General features: G+C 42.1%; 1 protein-coding gene across 2 annotated transcripts in view; it reads right to left on the bottom strand.

Moving 5' to 3' along the window:
* TMTC1 (transmembrane O-mannosyltransferase targeting cadherins 1) overlaps positions 1-21,978 on the bottom strand; it is a gene marked incomplete at its 5' end in the record, with an annotated part of 153,432 nt that overhangs the window by 8,014 nt on the left and 123,440 nt on the right. For both annotated transcript variants that reach the window (XM_083858670.1, XM_083858671.1), the window contains 5 exons: positions 43-187; positions 954-1,089; positions 4,017-4,119; positions 9,736-9,844; positions 17,357-17,500. In XM_083858670.1, coding sequence (XP_083714796.1) covers positions 43-187; positions 954-1,089; positions 4,017-4,119; positions 9,736-9,844; positions 17,357-17,500 — 637 coding nt within the window. The remainder of the gene's footprint in view (positions 1-42; positions 188-953; positions 1,090-4,016; positions 4,120-9,735; positions 9,845-17,356; positions 17,501-21,978) is intronic.

Raw genomic sequence — 21,978 nt, 5'->3', positions numbered from 1 at the left:
CTGATGCTCCCCATCATGCCCCTGCTCTGGTCCCAGGCTCACCAGTGCCAGCTGGATGTCCTTGTTGGAAGGCTGCAGCGCTGCTGCTTCCCTGTAAACCTGCAGCGCTTCCTCATATCGGCCCATGTTGTAATACAGAGCCCCCAGCGGGGACAGGATCTCAGCCTTCTGAGATACCTTCAGTGCCCTGCAGTTTGGGACAAAGGCATGTTTCAAGGTGGTGTAAGGAACAAACTAGAAGAGAAGGTGGGCTTGTGCTGGGATAGAGAACCAAAGCTCTGCACCATCCCAACCTGGGAAGCACACATTTCAAGTCCTGGGGAGGGATGAATAAGCCCACAGCAGTAATCCCTCTAGCCACCTGAGATGGAGCCACCTCCAAAGTGCCCATGAGTCTGCAGCAGGGGTGGGGATGGCTGACAGTGATGAAACCTGGGGAATGTGAGAACAAATCTATATGCCAAAAAAGAAGGCAAAAATACTCCCATCCAACCCATCCTGCTGCATACCAGGAGTCAGAGCCTGACTGCTGGAACACTGCTAGGAAGGGCCAGAGTTCCTAATGGTGCCAAGGGTTTAGTGCTGAGTCGTGCAGCACTTAGGGCTGTTACTGGTGCAGCAACCACCTTCAAGCAGGGTGGGAGTTGTGGTAATACAGCCTGCTCCTGCCACCAAAAATCCTCCAACTTTATCATCAGAGCATCCCCCAGCCAAAAGCACCAGTGTCCATCCTGGGGGCTTGGGAATAGTCTAGGGAAATCAACATTGCCTGAGCCCACACAGCCTTTCCAAGCACTCCCCAAAAACAGCCAAATCTAGTTTCAAACAGATGGAGAATGAAGGGAGGAAACCCCACGCATGCACTGACAGATCTGCAAATCAGAAACTCTTTAGCAGAGACAAGCCATACAGGGCCAGGAGGAAACCCTCTGTCTCCCACCCTAAATCCTCACCTCTTGTACCACACTTCAGCCTCTTTGTTCTGCCCCAGGGAGCGGTGAAGCCTGCCAAGGTTCACCATGGCCACATGGTGAGCAGGGCTCAGGAGGATGGCCTGCCTATAGTGGGACACGGCTCTCTCAGGAGACCCTGGAGAGGAAAACAGCCATTAAACCGGAAAAAAAACCTGTGCTTCAGAAAAACCCTGTATCAAACTCAGCACACAGTAATGTTCTGGCTTTCTTTCTTCTATTGCTCTATGCATGGAAACATTTTTGAGAAAGAAATCCTGCCTCAGCACTTTGAATCTAAGTGTAAGAGAAACTGCTGTCCAAACTAAGATTTAGGCCCCAATATTCACAGACAATCCTGAGAAATAGATTTTCTAGGGGTGGGTTTTTTGCGAGTTGAGGAGGTAGTCACAACAAGGTGACTCCTGACTGAAAGCACCCTCTTGATCATGCAGCAATGAGGACACAAACCCTGTGCTAAGGACAGAGTCCACCTTAGAGGAGGGGCTGGGGCACATGTGCCATCTCCTGGTGGAGCATCCTTTCACCCTGGTCCACTGGAGAAATGGACAATGAAGAATGAAGAACAAGCCCCCCTGTATTCCCCGCAACACCACCAGAACGGCAAATAGTTTCAGCTGTCTCCAAAGAGAGTTTATTCCCTGCACTTCTGCTGTGTTGCTCTGAGCTCCAGCTTAGTCTGTGTATTGCTCAACAGGACTGGGAATAGCTGCTGGGGACCAGCTAATTCACACTCAGGGCAATAAATCCCAGAGCAGAGATGTCCAGCTATTTTGGAGCACATAGCCACCATCTTTGTGCTGCAAAGGAGCCATTGGGTGGCACTGCTTAGCTGTGTGAAAATGTGCAAGGTCCTGCAGTCCATGACATCACCAAGCACCACAACAAAATACAAGCAAAAAGAGGGGTGCAAGATCACTACCCCAATGCATAAAGTTCTACTTTTGATATTGTATTTTTATTTAGCTAAATAATGGTAAAAGTATAAAGTTCCAGTATTTCAGCAACGCAAATATTGCATTTTTAATCCCAGGTCTCATTTAATTTGTTTACAAACTCCAGATAATCTCCTGATGAAAACCAAAGAGCTTTTTCCACCAACAAAGCTTTTCTATGTTGGCATTTTTTAAACCAATTCACTTCACAATGTATTTAATTCTATTTCAAGCTGGAAAAGAGATCTTGAAAACAGCCAGTGCATGTTGGGGCACTGGACATGCTGCTGTAGGAATTCTGTTTGCATAGCTTCACAGATCTAGTTCGGTTTTTCTGAAACCATCTGTGCAACTTAAAAGATACATGGACACATCTCAGCATCTCCTTTAAAGGAGTGAGGAGGAACATCTCTGGAGAGGTTTAGGAGTGTCCAAGATTCATCCAAAGCTGAGGACATGTTGTTCAAGGTATGACTTCTTCAAAACATCCAGCAATAGCCTCGATCTTTCCCCACCACTGAGCCAGCAGACGCTTCTGAAAATTATATCTACAAATCATCCTGGGAACCAGCTGGGCACGTACCCTCAGTCCCCAGCCAGCCAGCAAGCGCTTCCCCTGCTCAGCACACAGGGGTAATGGGCATCATTAAGGGAGATGCACTGAATGTCTGCGCCCGTTGCAGAGCTATTTGGAGTTGTGGCTCTGCAGAGAAGACACTTGCTGGAGGCTACTTCCACAAAATCCTGTAAGTTAATTGGCATGGTGCTTCCCAGCATCTCTGTCTGCCACCAGCGAAGAGTCCAGCCCGTGACAGGCTCACCACCAGCCACTTCCTTCATGCCTTGTCATGTCTCTAGGAGGGTTATTGACATATCATGCCCCAAGTATCAGAAGTCAGTGGGTTTTTTCCCAGTTGTTTGTCTGCAGGGAAGCATAGGAGTAAACCAGGAAATGATAGTTTTGATTTTGGCAGAGTACACAAGTGCAAAAACCAGAAAGTGCTCTGCACTACATTTGAACCACAAATTTTGGCAGGAATAGGACAGTTTATCTGAGTTTGCAAGCAAAGAGGAGTACAACATCAGAGGGAAATTACTCAGGAATTTTTATTATTTACAAGCTTGAATTTTGCCAGGGCCCAAATTCAGAACCTGAACGTCTTTTGCTAATGCCATGATGCTTCTTGATTATGAATACGGATTCTGGTTTTGTATTTGTTTCACAATGATACTAGAGAAGAGTGATAGCCAAGTATCAGCTCAGAGGCAGAACAGCCAGTTGCAGACTGACAGTTCTGTCTTCCCAAGCACCTCTGGAGCTGGGCACATGTGATGGGGAAAGAATGGGTGGCAACCACACACTTCAAGCCTACACTGTTTCATCACTGAGTCTTGGCTCTGTTCTGGAAGACCACAGTGAGACAACAGTCAGTTTCCACTAGTCATTTGTCAAACTTAGCCTTGCTTATAAACCCATCAATAAAAGGTGGCAATTAAAGTGATGTTTCTGTTGTCGTTATGTGAATGCCAGAAAGTGCCAAGGAAGTTGGATGGGAACCAGAAGCCCAGAAAAAAAAGGATGTCATTACAGAGCTCCTCAAAAATCAATTCACCCCACAGTGTATAAGGTTTTGTTTTCACAGATGATAGTGGTTTAAAAGCTGTGTTCCTTTCCATAGTGGTGGCACTCAAGCCTTACAGTCAAAGAGCTGCTTTGTCACAAAATAGGCCTGCACATGCTGCGGAGACCATAATGATAGATTTGTGTGCCTGTGATTTGATGTGGCCCTGCCTTGCTGGAAAAAAGGCAGTATTGTCAGGATACTGCCCAGCTCACACTGAAGAGGGAAACTGCCTACGTGAAGATGGTGAGAAACACTGAAGGAAACAGTAGGGCTGCATGCTCCTGCTGCACAGTGACTGCACTGATTACGAATTCCACTGTGCTGTGCTCTCTCAGCAGCACAGTAATATTTATTTCCAAACTACCGTGGAGGCACATCTATTGCCTTGGAAGCTTTTGACACCCTTTTAGATGTGTACCGCTGAATAAAATAAATCAAAGCAAAGAAGGCAGAGAGGGAAAAATCCCGTGTTCCCTCTTACTTACCGGTATCAACCAGGAAAACACCGTAGTTGTTATGCAGATCAGAGCTCTCTGGACAATTCTTTATGCCAGCCTTATAGACCTCCTCTGCTTCCTTATGCCGTTCCTTGAAAGACAAAGGGATTTCTTAGCCATGGCAGAAAGGCTGTCAGCACCATTTGCTGCACACCTGCATTCTGTGACAACTCCCTCACTGCATGGGAAGCTTGGGGAATGCACATCCATCCCACTTTCCAAGAGGACAAAATTTTACCCCATGGCATGGATGTGATATAGCTGCCATCTGGTACCCCAGAGCAATTCAGGCAGTTTTCCTCCATGCCTTTGCTGCCTGTGAAACATCTGGGAAAGGTGGTGCCTGTGCAATGCCAGTGAGCCCCCAGCTGGGCACATGCCCAGCCAGGAAAAACACAGCAACAGGGATTGGGTTGGTTCTGTTGAGAAATATCTGTCATCTGGCAGCTGATATGTTCTAATTTATTTGTTTAATGAGCATCTCACTGGCTAACTTTTCCCCTCTGGAGCTCTGCTGTTCTTTTCTTAAGCACTGAGGAAAATACAAGGAATGAAAGCTTGCTCTGTGTGATGGCTAGGGAGGGAGTGCAGGGGGATAAAGGAAGCTGGAGAAAGACAGAGGGTGGTGAAAGAGCAGGGAAAATCTGACAGATTTGGATTAAAACCAGGCTTCGTCAGTGTGCGAGGTGTAGTTCACTGGGACTGATGGGATATGCCACCATCCTGATTCCCTAGATGCACTGAGCTCTCATTTTGCATAGATTTCAAGGACGTTTGCTGGTGCTGAACATTTCTAGAAAATATAGATCTTTTCTTTGGGAACACCCTACCTATAGAAAGCATCCTACTGGCTGGGTCCTGTCTAGCCTGAGCTATGGGCAGCCTGGTCCAGAAACAACAATCCAAGGTTTTTCCCTTGGATCAAAAACTAGCTTAAAAAGGTTTCCACTTCCCTCCCATCAGACCATGTGTGCTCATTGCCTGCATGCTCACCAGCCTTCCTTCCCCCTACTCTCAGAGCTTCGCTGTTGGGTGTGTTTGTGGAAGGAGGCTCTGAACAGAAGAGACAAGCACAGGGCAAAGGGGTGTCAGGCAAGTCTCCAGTACCAAAGATGCTTTTCTCAATTCTTCCCCTACCACTGAGCAGCACAGCCCTAGAGCAACAAACTCCACAGCTTCCCGACAAAGCTCCCAAGCAAAATCAGCCAACTGGCTCCTCACTGAGGAGGGCCTGGAGCTCCCACGCCCAGGAGTGAATCCACACTAAAATAAGAGGTTGGTCCACTCCCAGCCATGGACTCTCCTCAAAGCCTGCAAATGGCAGAGTCCACTGGGCTTTCCTGCATTTAAAATCTGTACCTGACAGCAGCTTTTGTTCCACAGTTGCTCAATGTGAGGACTCTTTTCTCACCTCCTATTTCAGAACTGGAGAGCTGGAATAATTTGCACTGAAAGACTACGACTTGATTGCAGAATCACACCATTTGCCACATTTAAGTCCCTTCACATTTACATGATAAAGATCAGCTAGCAAAAAAAGATATGTGTGCAATAAAGAACAGAAACACGTTTTTTAAAAGTGCTTAACTTGGGAAATTTTGGATAAATTGATGTGAATTTGACAACATTATCGTGCAGAGTCAGGAAAAATGTAGTGATCATCAGAATTTACTAAATTGAAGAACAATTTTTTTGTGCATATTTTCCAAGATTTATGTATTACTTTCTTTTCCTCTGCTTTTAATTTTCAGCCAATGAATGCAGCTTTGTATGCATGTATGTCAGCTTATTTTATTTAGTGATCATAAAACAAATTTCTAAAGCAAGGGAGGGCTGTGTTAAACTAGATTAGAGCCTTCTATGTTAAAACATTCACCAATATTGAGCACTTCTAGCACTTTTATCGCAGTTGCACTGCTTTTTTGGCACCTAACATCCTGACCCTGCATGCCTCAGGCTCATTGTGCAGTCTAACAAAGTGTTTGCATTAAGCACAGTCAGAAAGTGGCAAGGGTGCAACCTGCTATTCTTGCCAGAGCTTTCCCTCCTCACAGCCTCGCCTCTTCTCAGCAGAAATAGAGCTCTAAGTTCATCAAGGCTTGATTCTCATTAACACTTAATAATGCCACTCCCAGACCTTCATGAAATATTCATCAATCTCACAAAACTCAGAAGACTGGCATAAAAAAAGTATGAGATTTTTATGATATTAAAAAAAATTATGCATATGAGAATCTTTCAGTTGAACTCCAGGTTCCATAAGTCTCAGTTCTTCAGTTTGGCTATGCCTGAGTAGGCTCTCCTCTGTAGCTAAGTGGGTTAAAAACTTTCTTTTTCTAAGAAACACACACATAGAATCAGTTGAAGCTAGGGCCTGAAAAGAGCCACTAAGTAGCATGAAATGATGGATGAAACTGAAGCTAGGAAGATGGGAAACCAGTGTTAGAATGTTGTGAAAACAGGCAGAAAAAATGTTTGATTTCTGTTACCAGCACCACTGCAGTGATCAGAGAAATCAAGGAAGACTGCAATACATTGCAAACGAGTTACAATTCCAAGCAGAAAGAGCAGTCAGAAGGGCAAGTATTTATAAAAGGCACAAACAAGCCAAACTGTTCTATTCAGTGCAGCAGTGGTTTTTTTTCCATGTCAGCTCTGGCTTCAGAATCATCTATCAAGGAGACAAAAGGGCAATTACATCAAGTTACAGGTTAATTCCCTGGCATCTGAAACATTCCTCTTAGCAGCACTTTTTAGAGGCATAGAAGGGAAAGAAGCACAAGGCCTATTTCAGATTCATCCCCTTTAATATGGGGGGAACATGCTGTGCAGGACTGACCAAAGCAATTCTGGCACTATTTCACTGTGTCCACATTTCCCTTTTAGTCTTGGAGCAAAGCTGGAGAAGCAGAAGTTGCCATAGGCATGGTCACCTCATGCAAGTTATTTTAACATGGCACTTCAGCCCCTTTCTATCACATCCTAGCAAGAGGGACCCAAAGGTGCCTTCCCCAAAGCTCCACTGTGGTGCCATCCTGTAACTGCCTGGCCTCACAGATACCCCTACAGCTATGACACAGCCTCTGGGCCACAAGGAGACAAAAAAGTATTTTGTAACTTTCAGCCATTTTGAACATTATTGTTCAAAGAAAGAAGAAAACTCTAAACTGAAAAAATGAACTCCTGTCATCATCCTTTGGGCAAAAGATGCCAGAACTTCTGCCTGTACCCCCGGAGGGTGTGATTCTGCAGCTCCCAGCCATGAGCAGCAGCAGGTATTGTAGGACAGACCCTGCTGTGGTCTCTAGGATGAATGTGTGAGGCAGGAGGTGCACAATCAAGTAGTCATCTGCTATGGCTGAACACGAGAAAGTGCTAAAAGTCTGCAGAAAAATCGCTGTTTTCTGAGAAAACTGTACGAACTATCTTTTTTGCCTACCACTTATTCAAGTCACAAAAGAATGAACAATCCATATGTAAGAGAGATGAATTATTGCTGGACCTATTAATGGCATTTGCTTTAGGCAGAAAGTCTCAGGACTCTATAATGGTTTTATTGCTCTGCTGACCTTGCAATCGATTGTTCTAATTAATAATTTCAATTAATATTAAAACCAGGTATTACTACAGAGGACTCATCTTCTATCCTTGCAGGAGACTCTGCATTGATGGGCTTTTTCAAAGCAGAGTTCCCATTCAATGAGGCTTGTCTTTAAATTCATACACTGTAGTTCGAGATCCCTGCAGATAACATTGATAATATTTGAAATTCCCCTAAAAGAGAAAATAAAATAGAACATGTTGGGGAAGATGAATCAGAGAAACCTTATAAATATGATTGCTTAGCAAAAGATTCTGAAAATATGAAACCCAGAATCGAAATACAAATAGAAGCTTACTTAGAGTTGTAAGATACTGAGTCTTAGTTACTATATAACCTGAAGACAATAGCCTAGCCAGCTGAAAGAGAATCCCTTTTGATTGAACAATACCTTTCTGCTGGCTAAGAGATCCAAAGGTCAATGTAGCAAAACAGAAAAGTCTAAAGAGTAGTTTCTAGAGTTTAAAATATAACACATGGTAATGTAGTAGTTCTTACAGGCTGTATGTAGATTCTATAGGATTTTATGTCTTGTATTGGTTGGTCACTGTAAATTAAAATATTCATCACAAAAGGAGATATAATGTATTGTAACCAGGACCTCGCTCTCTTTTTCCCTCCTCTTTTCCCTGCTCTCTTACCTCTGCGCTCTTCCCCCTGCACTCTGACCCCTGCCACCTTGCTCTCTTGTTCCCCTCTTCTTAGCCCATACCCTCTTGCTCTCTCTCCCTCTCTCTTTGGGACTTCCCTTCAGTCGAGGCTGGTGGCTGAAGGCAAGGCCCTTTCTACCCACGACCCTTGCAGTAAAACCACATATTCTAGAATATCTCAGGTCAGCAAAGTTCCTTGTCCCTGCCGTCCATGGATGTTACTACAAGAATCTCTTTCAAGTAATTCACAAACATCATAGATGAGTTTTGCAGAGTGCCTACATCCTTAAAGATTAAACAGGACCTCAGCCTATTGTTTTGCTGAAATTCATCCCATTCCTTACAGAGAGAAGACTTCACTAACTAGAATAATGGAGAAAAGTAAAAGATACGATTTTGCTTTGTCTGTATTTATATTCAGCAACCTTTTAAGAAAGCTTCAGTACCCCATGCTACAGAACAATTAGATCTGAAAACTGAAGGAGAAAAAAACCAGTCTTCAAAAGGTTTGCAGAGGTGGGCTGGAGCTGTGCAGTTCCAGAGACCTTGTCATCCACCTCCACAGCCCCAGAGTGGGACCACAGCACAAAGCACAGCATCCCTCTGCTGCTGCTGCAGGTGTGGAGGAAAGGAGAGCTTGGTGGTCTCAGTGTGGGCACTAACACCTCATGGCTCCTTCTGAACTCAAGGATTTTGTGCCTCAAGTTCTCTTTTCCTCTATGGGGACAATATTCCAGCTCACAGGGACGTTGTAGAAATAAATTATCTAACTACAGAGAGAAGGAAGAGCCTGAGTAATGAGCATGGGGAGCAGGCCTGAGAGGAAATGAGTAATCCCACCTCCAGAGCACAGCCTGGGCCATGCACAGCAAGTAAGGCCTGGAGACACATGAACAATGAGGTTAAATAAAATATTGAACAGCCACTCATTAAGAGAAACATAAAGCCAGGGAGCTTTCTCACTTCCCTGATTGTGATCATCTACCAAGTTAATCAGGGGCCATATCCCTGTTTGTGTGTGTGTGTTTGTGCAAGGGGCAGAATCTGGACTGCAACAGCCACCTGGTTTGTGACAATCTCTAGCTTAGGAATGATTGATTATGCAAGGTTATCTGTGTAGGCATGTGTGTGAGGGGAAGCGCTTGCCTCTCCTGCTGTCACAACATTCAAGGCGCAATGGATTAAGACTTCGCCACAGACTCAGGGAAGAGATTTACTCACAACTCCAGTAGTGATTTAATTCAGAGCCACACCATGTGGGTGTAATTACACACTATGTAGGAGTCACCTCCCATTCTGGAAAAGCCATCTGTAGAGCAGCCTAAGTGCTCTGTGCAGACCATGTGGACCCACACTTGACACCATGTGTGAGGCAAAGGTGGGAGGTGCAGGAGGTGCGGTGGCTGTGGCAGTAGTGCATGCACACCAAGGAGAGGACCCGAGCTAGCCCTGTTACCTGTTCAGCCAACAGCGAGGCCAGGCTTGAGTAAGCATCTGCAAACTCTGGACCATACTTAATGGAGTCCTGCAGCAAGATTACAGCTTCCTCCTTCTTCCCTTGGGACCTGCAGGAAGGAGGGAAAAAAGCCCAGAAAGGAATATTCCTGTAAGCACATTGTGATAAATTTCGTGTAAAAATTCGTGTATAAAATAATAATCCAATGTATAATAAGAATGATGTTAATAAAATGTAAAGTCTAGTAGGTAGCAATCTGCATCCCCAGCCTGCACAGCTTCAGTCGTGAAACAGGAGGAGGACCATCAGACTGAACAAAGACGCTAGCCAGCCCCGATAAGAATCGCACTCTTTCCAATGCAAGGAGAATTCCTTCTTGACGACGATGCAGATTTCATCAACGCCCTGGCACGATGTGCACACTGAAATCAACATAAGACTGACTGGTACAATTGGCATAAGAAAAGACCTTCCCGGAATGGATCAATGGGACTTGACAAGACCTGGGAAGGCCATCGAAAACAAATTTGGACTATTTGGCCCACCCTGGACACCTGGACTGCCTCAGGGCAGAAAAATCCTATAAAGCGGTGAACTGAGGGCCGTTCGGTGTGGATTTGGGCGTCCTGTACCCTGGCGTGCAGACCCCTATCCACCCGGCGCGGCGCTGCTAATTTCCTATTTTGTGGTTTTCTCTTTTATTGGTGATTGATATCATGTTATTAATAAATTGTTTCTTTGTTAATCCGATATTTGCCATTGCATTTATAACAACATGTTTAAGTTATCCCACTTTAAAGAGACATGGAAGTCCCTGGTTTGCCTTTTTCAACAAAGACTAAATGATTCATTCACGCCTCCTCTGCACAATGAGCACCCAGCATTTCCTCAGCCCATTGCTGTCTCCAGCAGCTGGGAGGATAGAGGCTTTAATGAATCGACACAGTTAAATAGCTGAAGGGAGGATGCCAGAGGATGGAGGCACTGTGATCTGGGAATAAGACATTCTCTTTCCTTTCAGCAGGCTGGAGACTTCATTTCCTTTACTAAAACCTTTAAGAGTCTCTGCATGTTCCTAGACAAGTGCTCTTACAGATCCACTTGCAACTCCATTATTTTGAAAGTGAAATATCTCCAAGTCACGTCTGCCTGGGATCTCTAAATAATTCCTTAGCAAGTTGATCACTAGGCTAGAGTTCTGTCCTTCAGATCCTAAGGATTATGAAAAGATAGCTGAGAGGTGGCTGTGCTAATGAGCTATTTTTTTTTCCCAGCATTGCTCTGCATTTATTGCTATAGAAAATGGAAAAGGTTTCCCTAAAAAAAATCTTGGTATGTTTATTTATTTGAGCTACAATTTCTCCAGTATCTGTATTTCTTTCCTTTGAAAAATGAGAAGGTTTCCTGAACAAACATCTAAGGATGTTTAGCTGGGCTGAAACAACATTTTCCTTATGCTGGGTGTACAAAGAATACGAATAGCAGGGCTCAGAAAAAGAAACAAAGGGCTCTGGGGAAACAGAAAATACATGAACACCTTTGTGCTTTGGCCTTAGATTTCATCTGAGTGGCATGGTCAAGTAACTAGATCTTCTTTATAAGTTGCAAATTTCAGCTGATAATATATGTAGCTTTGCAGATTTTTTCCCTTTTTAGTTGTGTAATTGGAAGAATATTTTGCCTGTGCACTAAGCTAAGTAAAACCAGTTGTGCTAGTCCTTTTCTTCTTCCAGTGGTATTCCATATAAATTACATGAATGAAGCAAAAACAAATAAAGAACCACTTTTCTCCTACACTAATTAAAGCCTAGCTAGCTTGTCAATTTATAAAACTTTGGGATCCCTTGGCTGGAGTTTCATGACACATTTTTAGAAATTAAAGCCAGATGACTGCTTAATAAAGGTATTGATGTTTGGCAGAAAATGTAGGAAATGCCCGCTACAGAAATAAAAGGATTAAGTGATCCACTCAGCAGCAGTAAAAGTTCCCATTAACCACAAGCATTCACTCTGAACATAGGGCAGCCCTATTAATTACTGTTTTGTTTCAAAACAGCCTTTTTTTTTCTCCATTTGATCCAAGAACAATGTTTGTCTCCTGAAAGTGGGGGTAAAGAGGGAAAGGTTATGGCACCTTTTTATGTGACAGACTGAATTACATTTAAAAAAGCAGATCCAGTAGTTGCTCAGAGGGCTTAGGCCTGCAAGATACCTAGTGCTCTGGCCAAGCCCTTAAACGTGTACTTAATTTTTATGTACACAAGTTGCAAGTTGAAAATTAATTACTGGTTGAAGTGCTTTCCTGGCTCAAGGCCAACACTTTGCAGGATCAAGGCCATCTCTTATATAAATCTCCTGTAATTTGGGAGAGCACAAAGCATTGAAAGAATGGTCCAATACACTGATTTACCATAAACTGGGGATCTGGAGCAGGAATAGTTAGGTAATGTACATCTTCACTGTGACAGAGGGAAGAACAAATTCAACTGACAGGAGCAATCTGTGACCACTTATTCCAATTCTTACCCAAATTATCCTGTTTTATAATGCCCTCTCTTGACTCCCTCTCCCACCCGAGCTCACAGCCTTGCCTCTCAAGATGAAAACAAGGATCAGCTCTTTCCACCAAGGGCATCTCTTCCATATTTTTGCAAGTGCCCTGCAGCTGGAGAAGCACCAGATTAAACCACACTGCCAAAGTCTGGTAATGCACAGGGCTGTTAGAAGTGGAGCAAATTTCACATGCAACAGAGAGCAACCTGGGAATTAGTGCTCTAAAGGACTTGGTAACTTTCCTATTTTATTATGTGAAGTTATTTAGACTCTATTAAAAGCCAGAAAAACAGAACTCAACAAAGGCTCCACAACTGTTCTGAACAAATTTTTACAAGGATACAGAAAAGCCAGAGCCAAACTCTTATAGAGGTGCACAATGACAGGACAAGAGGCAACAGGTGCCAGAGTAGGAACATGAGACATCCTGATTAGATATAAGGAAAAATATTTTTCACCACAAGGGTGGTCAAACACTGGAATAGGTTGCACACAGAGATTGTGGCATCTCTGTCCTTGGAAAGATCCAAGATTCAGCTGGACACAGACTTGAACAATCTGATCCAATCAGACTTGCTCTGAGCAGCTAACTTGATCTCCAAATGATCTCTAGAGACTCTAATGTATATTATAATAATAACCCAAGTTATTTTTTCAATCTACTGCAAAAAATTAGACTGCCAGAGTCTGTGGGAGTTTTTAACCACAGTCTCTAATGTGCATGTGATACTGAGGGATAACTGCACCACTTCATGGGACACAGAGTACTCTGCAGAGACCATTCAGAATGCCAGCTGCAGTATCACTGAACACCACCACTCAGTTTGCTTCTGAATGAAAGGAGGGAACGTTTCACTAGCTAAAAGGTCTTAAATCTCAATACATGTAATTTCTATCTGATGTTTTTCAGCATCTCCAGACAGTTCCACAAGCCTGTGTCAGCACACTCAGATCCCAAAGCCAGTATCAGAGAGTGCATACAGTCCTTCCTCTTCTGAATAGATGGATTTGCTCAACTGGGACTAAATCAAACGCCAAACAATGCTCGGGACACATTGTATGTTACTCTATGTCCAAAAGAAAATTAGTCCTTTGAGTAAACTCAAGATTCAGTGGAGATTGTTTCTAGGCATTTCCTTTTTCCCCTTGAAAATGAAGCCATAACATTCTCAAAGCACCTGAGAGTTCCAAGGCTTTTTTTCATAAGGAACGGCATACTGGGAATTGCAGTGCTTTAGGTGTGGACTGATATGGTACCATAAATAAGAAATTCTTATCCTTTCTTCCTGTAACAGAAAGCTGAGATTGATATTTATTTCAAATATTCATAATATATTATTTCTTGTCTCTTTACAGAACTACCCAGGCATAATAAATTTGTGAGGTATTCTGAATGATATTTATCTGTATTTCAGCAAACCTGAATTTATACAGAGAAGTCAAATACTCAAAACACAAGAAAGCAGCATCAGGCTGCTCTGTGTCACAGACTATGAAAGCAGATTTCTTACTGTTAGGTAGGCCATCTTTTGGGTCTGTTTTAAGTAAGAAGTCTGTCAGCATTGTTTAATTATCTGCTCTCCAATATATTAAGCATGAAATTTATGACATACAACTCTATTTTAGAATATATAAACAAAACCAGAAGCTTATTCAGCCATTACTCTGCAATACTTCCTGAGAACATTCATCTTCTGGCACATAGTTGTCTTCTTTATGTGCAAAGAGAAAATGGAAACATCATTTTTCATCTACAACTTCCACAGAAAACAACTTAAAAAATCTACCCAAGTGTCCTCAAAACAGTTTTTACTCAAATTTAAATCCAAATCAATGGATGCTTAAATAGTTTATTTGCATGGAATAATGAAAGGCAGATTCCCACATGGGAATGACAAACCCATCCTTCGAAAATCCTGGACTTCTCTTCTCTTAGTACTCCAGAGGAGATGAAATCTAGTATCTACCATCATATTTGTACACAATGAGCAGGGATGGGTACAAGGAATTCAGCAGAATTCAATTGAGAATTACCCATGCCAGGCAATTTCATTCCATGTCCCAGTCCAAGCAGTGCTGTTACTGGACATACCTCTAAGTGTTGCAGATCTGTTTCTTCCTGATCTGTCCCATGTTCTGAAGCTTTTGTAAAGAGGACAGAAAATGCTTTCATTGCTTTACCATTTATCTTCTCTCTGACATGCTTAAAAATCAAAACACCCTTCATAATCTCTCATAGCACAGCCAGAAAGTAGTATCTGTCTGTAATATTCTGCAGATTTACATTTTATTTAATTTATTACCCATATTATACTAGCATTTATTGTCTGCAGAATACTGGCTGCCATATATATACACATTTATATATATATGAAAGGATAATTGTAGACGCGGGTAGAAAATATAAATAAAGACATCATTGTATGAAGGGGAAATGTGAAGTGTCTTGTACCTGTCTGGTCATCTTACAAGTTACCTCATGCTCCAGCATGGCTGATGTTCTTTGCTAAGCTGCTGGATCATCTAGAAAAGGTTCTGGCCAAAGGGTTTGGGATCCCATTTTAGGGGAGGCATTCATATAGGATCTGCCCACGCAGCATCTGCTTTACATATCCTGTAAACTGTATCACTGTGTACTGTGAACTCTATCTATTTTTTAGCAGGTTTTTTAAAGCTAAACAGAGAGGTGAGGGCACTCAGCTTCCAACATAATTAATACTACTGCTGTGTCCTGATGCACTATGTTGTTTTGGAAGCCTAAAGAAAGTTTAGAAAATGGGAGCAAATGGATGTGGGAAAAGGGCAAGAGGATCCTGAGTGGTTTCTTTTGACAAGTTTAGCACAAGCATCACACATTTAACATACTGCAAAATGTGGCACCACAGAAGGATGCAGAGCACATACAATCCAACAGGACACACAATATTTATTGCAGAGAAAACAAACAGCAGTTCTAAAAAATTTTCCCCACATGTCTCCTTTGTGCTTTTCCAGTGCAACAAATCCAGTGTTTATCTATCTGCTGGGTCATAAAAGCCCTTTGACAGGCCAGATTTAAGCATAATTGACATGGAATGTCCTGGTGCTTCTTTTGACTTAGATCCTTTTGTATTAATATTTTATATTAAAAAAACCCTCCAAAATATAAGAGAGAATAATAACTAAAGCACACATAATTTATTTAAAAGACAATATGTATTTTTAAACACCATTGCCACCTAAAATTAATTTCAATAAACCAAATTTGATGAATAATACAAAGACTTTTCTCTTGTAATAAGACTGTACCATTTTCCTTCCTTGTATTTCCAGTAAAGCACTTACCTACTTTCTATTTAAGATTACTAATTTCCTATATTCTAACTTCAAACCACTCGGTTTACTTGTAATATTATTCTGATAATTTCTCTCCTTCTGAACAGACCAGGTAGAACTTCAGCAGCCCACTTAACATCCTTTATACAAATCCACACTCGAAGTTACATTTCAATACCAGAAAGACCAAGTCTTAATGACACAGTGCCACTTTAAAACCAGTCCCACACTAAGCCTATCATGGTTTAACCAGCACAAAGCCCAGTCTGCTCTAAAAGATTTACCAAGACTTATTATCATCAAAATAAGGGCAGTTCATGTCAGCAAAATTGTATTTTACTGCTGTAGTTTATGCAGTTCGCTCAGCAAATATATCACAATATCCTCACAAAACCAAGGACCTTTCGACTGGTGCTAAACAGAGATATTTTACCTTTTTTAATTGAACCCTTTGCAGATCTTATCATACAGGCTTCTTGTGCAGATCTAAGTTTAGTCTTTAGATGTGGTGCATCAAAATAACTTGCATGATTGTGATTGTCTGCTATTCTCCTTGCTAAAGGCTGACACTCTAAATAACAATGAGTGAAATAATGAGCTCATCAACTTCCTTTTAACAGTCCAGGGATGTAAACCAGCCTTCCCCTCAAATCCAGATCTACCTGCTCTGCAATGAACCCTCTGCTGCTCTGAGCATCTCAGCATAAGATCAGCCTGTATCAGGAATGGTGTGGCCAGCAGGAGCAGGGAGGTCATTCTTCCCCTGTACTCGGCACTGGTCAGGCCGCACCTTGAGTATTGTGTCCAGTTCTGGGCCCCTCAGTTTAGGAAGGACGTTGAGATGCTTGAACGTGTCCAGAGAAGGGCAACAAAGCTGGTGAAGGGACTGGAAAACAAGCCATATGAAGAATGTCTGAGAGAGCTTGGGTTGTTTAGCCTAGAGAAAAGGAGACTCAGAGGTGACCCTATCACTCTCTACAACTTCCTGAAGGGTAGTTGCAGACAGCTGGGGGTTGGTCTCTTTCTCCATGCAGCAACTGACAGAACAAGAGGACACAGTCTTAAGCTTCGTCAGGGGAAATACAGGTTGGATATTAGGAAGAAGTTTTTCACAGAAAGAGTGATTAAATATTGGAATAGTCTGCCTGGGGAGGTGGTGGAGTCACCATCCCTGGATGTGTTTAAAAGGAAACTGGATGTGGCACTTGATACCATGACCTAGTTGAGGTGTTAAGGCTGGGTTGGACTCGATGATCTTGAAGGTCTCTTCCAACCTACACATTCTGTGATTCTGTGATTCTGTGATTCTTATGCCTACATTATACAATAACTTCCCATACAGCTAATAAGGAGAAGTGGGATCTTGAAGAGAGGCATTTTTTGGATCTGTGTTATTTATTAGCTCAGAATCTGATGCCTACCTTTGAACAATAGAGCTTCCTCTGCTGGAAATGTTTACACATCTCCACCAGGATGGGGATCTCAGGTGAGTAGCTGAGTTTAGGCAACTCATTTCTGATGCCTGTTTTGGAACAAATGAATTTCCTACAACTGCAGCACACTTGTGAACGCCTGGGGTGATGTGGCAGACAGCACAGGGATACCCAAAGTAAGCCTCACCTTTGTGCTGACACTTTGGGATGGCACTAAGAGATGACACCATTTCTTCACCAGCTGGCAGAAAAAAAATACTTTGGTGATGTGTGTAGGGACAATGGGAATTTTCTTGGTGCCAGGCCTGGATTCAACTTACTTGAGCAGGTTGCCGAGGTTGAAGAGAGCTCGACTGTGCTGAGGGTTGAGCTGCAGGGCCTGTCTGTAGTAGCTCTTCGCCTCCACCACGTCTTTGGTCAATGTCCCCAAGTTGTTGAGGGCACTTGCGTGACGAGGGTACAGCCTGGCAAAAATGAAATATCAAGTTACAGGTGCTCATTAATTGACAAATAAAGCTGATGCCACTGAGCCTGCCACCAATGCTGTCTTGCACTCAATAAATGGAAGAATGTCAGCCAAAACCCCGTTTTCCCTTCATTTGCTGAAGGTCAGATGGGATCCTGAAGACCCTTTTCAACTCTCAAAAAGATTGTAAATCAGATCTTCTCCTATAGTTCCTATATATCTCTAGGGCAAAATGGAATGCTGAACAGCTTTCAAAACCTATCTTACCCTTCAAGCAAAAGTCATAGTGACTAAAGCAGCCTGAATGTTTTTATTCAAAATGCTTTTGCAACAAGCAAGAATTGCCTTGTCAAAAAATGTTTCCAACAGAAATATGTTTTGATATACACAGAATCCAACACATCACTTTTTAAAATTATTTGCTGGGTTTTTGAAATATTTTTTTTCATAATAAAACTGATAATAAAGCACAAAAGGAAACCTGAAATCGACTGCTAAACAATGCTTTCAGGACCAAGCAAAATAATAAAAGAATCTGGAACCAGACTGCTTAACAGTATGAATTCTCTAAGCTTCTTGTAGCAGTTGGTTCAGTACAGTTCTCCTTTCATCTGTGTTGATCTTCACATCTGCCTGTTTCAATTACAAGACTACATTTTTGGGCCCAATGAATCTCTGTTAAAATTATCCACAAATTAAGCAGTGGGTCATGGTCCATTCAGCAGTTTAAATTGTCAAAGTTGTGCTCCTACATTAATATTTTAGTCTGCAGGATTTTCCCAGAAAACTCCAGAAGTAGAAGTGATCCCAGGCTTAATATAAGTATCCAGGACCCTCTGTGTAATACGTAGGTGAAAACTGAGGGTCATTATGATAAGGAAATAAATTTTTGACAGATGCCCACAGAGGTCCCTGGAGACCAGCTGTGTGAGAAGGTCTAAAGCTCTGAGGACGAGTCATCTGACAGTTCTTTGCCTTAGGTCCCTGACCACGGGAAAGTGATGTGGATAATGACAGTAAAAGTAGTTGGCTATGAAAGCATAGGGTACAGCATGAGAAGGGGTATTTAAAGATAGAAGGGATTAAGACTCCATAGTATAGCCTGACTAAAGTTTGCAATTGTTTTTAGTCCAAGACTTTCCATGTTGTTTTTGTTTGGGGTTTTTTTTTGCCTGGAGTTTTTCACCATGTCAGTTCAGCCCTAGGATTTTCTGTGCTTAAGTACCATGAATAACTTAGTATTTTATACACTGCTGCAAAATTTGTATCAGTCACATTTTCACTCCTCAGCTCATAAATGATTTTGGCAAGGTCTTAATTGGAGGTGAAGCTGGAAACATTCAAGGAACTCTGGGAGAAATGGGCATGCACCACTAACAAAACCAGGATGTGTCCTACCATTAAGTAAGAGAAAAGCCCAAAGTCCTTTTTTTCATCTAGCAAACAAGGACTGCAAAGCCACATACTTGAGGACAAATTGTTCAGGGATGCAGCAATGTGTTTTTTAAAAACTGGCCTGTTCTAATAACAAAAGATAAATGTAGTGACAATCACTCATAGCAAATAATGACTACAGAATGCCAACATCCTGTCTCTTAGAGGTCACCACATCTGTTGCAAGCCCTCAGGCGTACTGCCCTGTGTCCACACTCACCCCCACCACCTGCATTCACTGCTCAAGTGACTGGTGAAGAGACACTCCTAACTGAACCTGTCACAGACTAGCAAAGAGTAGGAAATTTGTGGTGAGAACTACAGTTAACATAGAAATAGCATTACTTTCCATCTCTGAAGCTCCCTAGTGAGCCTGATGCAGCTCAGGGTGAGAGAGGCATCCTGTGCTTGGAGAAGCACCAGCAAAAGAAAAGATGATGATGAGGGTGTACTGTGGACTCTTGACCTTGGCCCTCAAATCCATTTGTCATCTAGTCTAAGTCTCCCCAGGTGAAGTAGGCTGGTAGAAATGCTTTCCAGAGCAACAATAGGGGAGGAATGGAAAGGGCCAAGCTTGCTTGCTCTTCAGCACTTGGGATGCAGCTCTGTGTGATACCCTGACCAGAATTTTGAGCAAACACCTTAGGGCAAATGACCACGGGCTCAGATTCGTTTCCCATTTCCTCCAAGAAATGTTGACATTGTTTTGGACCAATAAAAAGGTCTGGAAGTTATATTTTTGAGCCTTTTTTTACCAGATGGCTACAATAAAAGTGCACACTACTTCTGTCAGCACTCACACATAAAACAGCTCTAGTATTTGACATGAAGTCACTTGAATTATGAGTGGGCAAAAGGATTTCAGACAACTCTTGGGAAAGTCAGAAACAGATTAACATTTTACTGCCCTAAACCTGATGGCTTTTCTCTCAAACTTTTAAAACTTAATTCTGTTCTTGGCCTTTAGTGCTCCTATGGCATTTTAGGCCCAAGAGATTTTCTTGCACCAATTTGGAGCAGACGAAAATTCAAGATTAAAAAAGGGAACTGATTTCACCTTTAACTTGCACAGCTCTGACCAGCAGCTCCATAAATTCTGTGCTCAGTGTTAAAACCTCCCAACAGCAAATCACGGATGCAAACACATCTCCCATGTATCCTGGGCTCTATTTCTTGTCTTCTACATTTATTCATTACATCTCGTTGCCCTTTTCCAGAACCTCAGCAAGCACAAATTGTCAGCTTAAACCTGCTTAGCATCTGGCCTGAAGAACTTAGTACATCTGCACTTTTACACATCTGAACAAAAGTTATGAGAAATTTTGACCACCGCAAGACAAGGCAGTGGTGTTGGGCTTTGCCACTAGGGTTCAGCTCTTTTATTTCTTACCATATATTTTATTTGGAATATGACTTTATTAAGGGGGTAGAGCAAGCTGCCACTCAACTAAGTTCAGCAGAACAACCAAGCCTAAGAGAGCACGACCTCTGGTAAAGCAACCAGAGCCAGAGTCTGAGCCCATGACCATCCATGCTGTTACAGAATCATTTAATCATAGAATGTTTTGGGATGTAAAGGAACTTAAAGACTATCTGTTCCAATGCCCATCCACTATGGGCAGGGCGACCTTCTACTCGACCAGATTATTCAAAGCCCCATCCAACATAGCCTTGGATACTTCCAGGAATGGGGCATCCACAGCTTCTATAAACAATGTGCTCCAGTGCCTCAACATTCTCACAGTAAAGAATTTCTTCCTAATATCCCATCTAAACCTGCCCTCTTTCAGTTTATGCTGCTTTCCAACCACCCTCAAACAGTTCCCAGGAGTGGTCAAGGCCTAAGCCCAGATCAGGGTTTGATCTCAAAAGCCAACTTGGACTTGGCCACTGTCTCTCAGAGGATACAAATATTTGCTGAATATTTCAGGTCAATTTATGCCAGTTGACCTCAAGGCTAGAGAATGTGGACTAGATAATTATTTTATTTATTAATATGGATGTTAAATAAAGGACTAGCTGCCCTATTTAAATTACCCTCTGTTCAGGTACACCCACTGCTGTTAATAACGGGTCCCTGGGAATAAATACACAGCAGAACAGTCTTGTGGCAGGATTTATGTAGGAGCATAACACTTGACCACAAGTAACCAAATGAAGCAACATTTACTCAAGAACTTTCAAAATGGTTCTGCAAGACTTGCAGATACACCAAACTTGTTTGCTTTTGCTGTAGGTGATTTGTTATTGTAATGAAGGGAGACACATGTAGTTCTCCTATTTTGAAGTTATCAGGAGATTTGTGCTGTTTATCAAGACTTCTGGAATTTGTCTCAATGAATCCTGATATTCAGCTTTAACTGATTTTGATTGCAAGTTCTCTAAGACAAACATCGTGTCTTCCCCGTTCTTCATTCATATGTAGAATGTATTTATTTCTTAGAAGGGTTAGAAACACATTATTGAGACAAGGAGGTCTCCAATTAACCTGGAGTCTCTTCATGCCTCAGTATCAACAATACTGTGAATCCAGACTTTGTTTTATAAACCATCACTCTGAAGACACTGAGATGCAAGAGATCAATTGTTAGAACATACCTAGCTTGTTTTGCAACTTCTCTTAAAAACCAAAGCTTTCTATCTGGACATATATAGAGCTGTATTTTCCTTGCCACCAGCACTGATAATAGTAACAGTCTGCAGGCAACATCCTTCTTGCTATGCATCTGATTAGGTAGAAATTCCTCTAGGCTTCACCTAATCAAATGCAAGTGCTGCATTATTTATGAAAGAAAGCTGAATTTCATTAAACTTACTCTACAAGCAGCAGTTCATGTAAGAAATCAGTTTATCCTTTCCTTTAGAAATCAGAGTAATTTTCTGTAAAAATCTACATTCAAGGATAATTATAATAGAAGTCTTGAAATACCAAAATTATGGGAAAGCAACCCATAAAAGTATATTTTAAAGCAGATGTAGATTTCATTTCTAAAGAGAAGACAAGTGGAATGTTTCCTTGTTGTAGAATGAATAATTCAAATG

Source organism: Zosterops lateralis (genome assembly GCF_965231275.1).
Source record: "Zosterops lateralis genome assembly, chromosome: 4".
Taxonomy (NCBI): Eukaryota; Metazoa; Chordata; class Aves; order Passeriformes; family Zosteropidae; genus Zosterops; species Zosterops lateralis.
The sequence above is the reverse complement of the archived record's forward strand: the minus strand, read 5'-3'. Positions and strand labels throughout refer to the sequence as shown.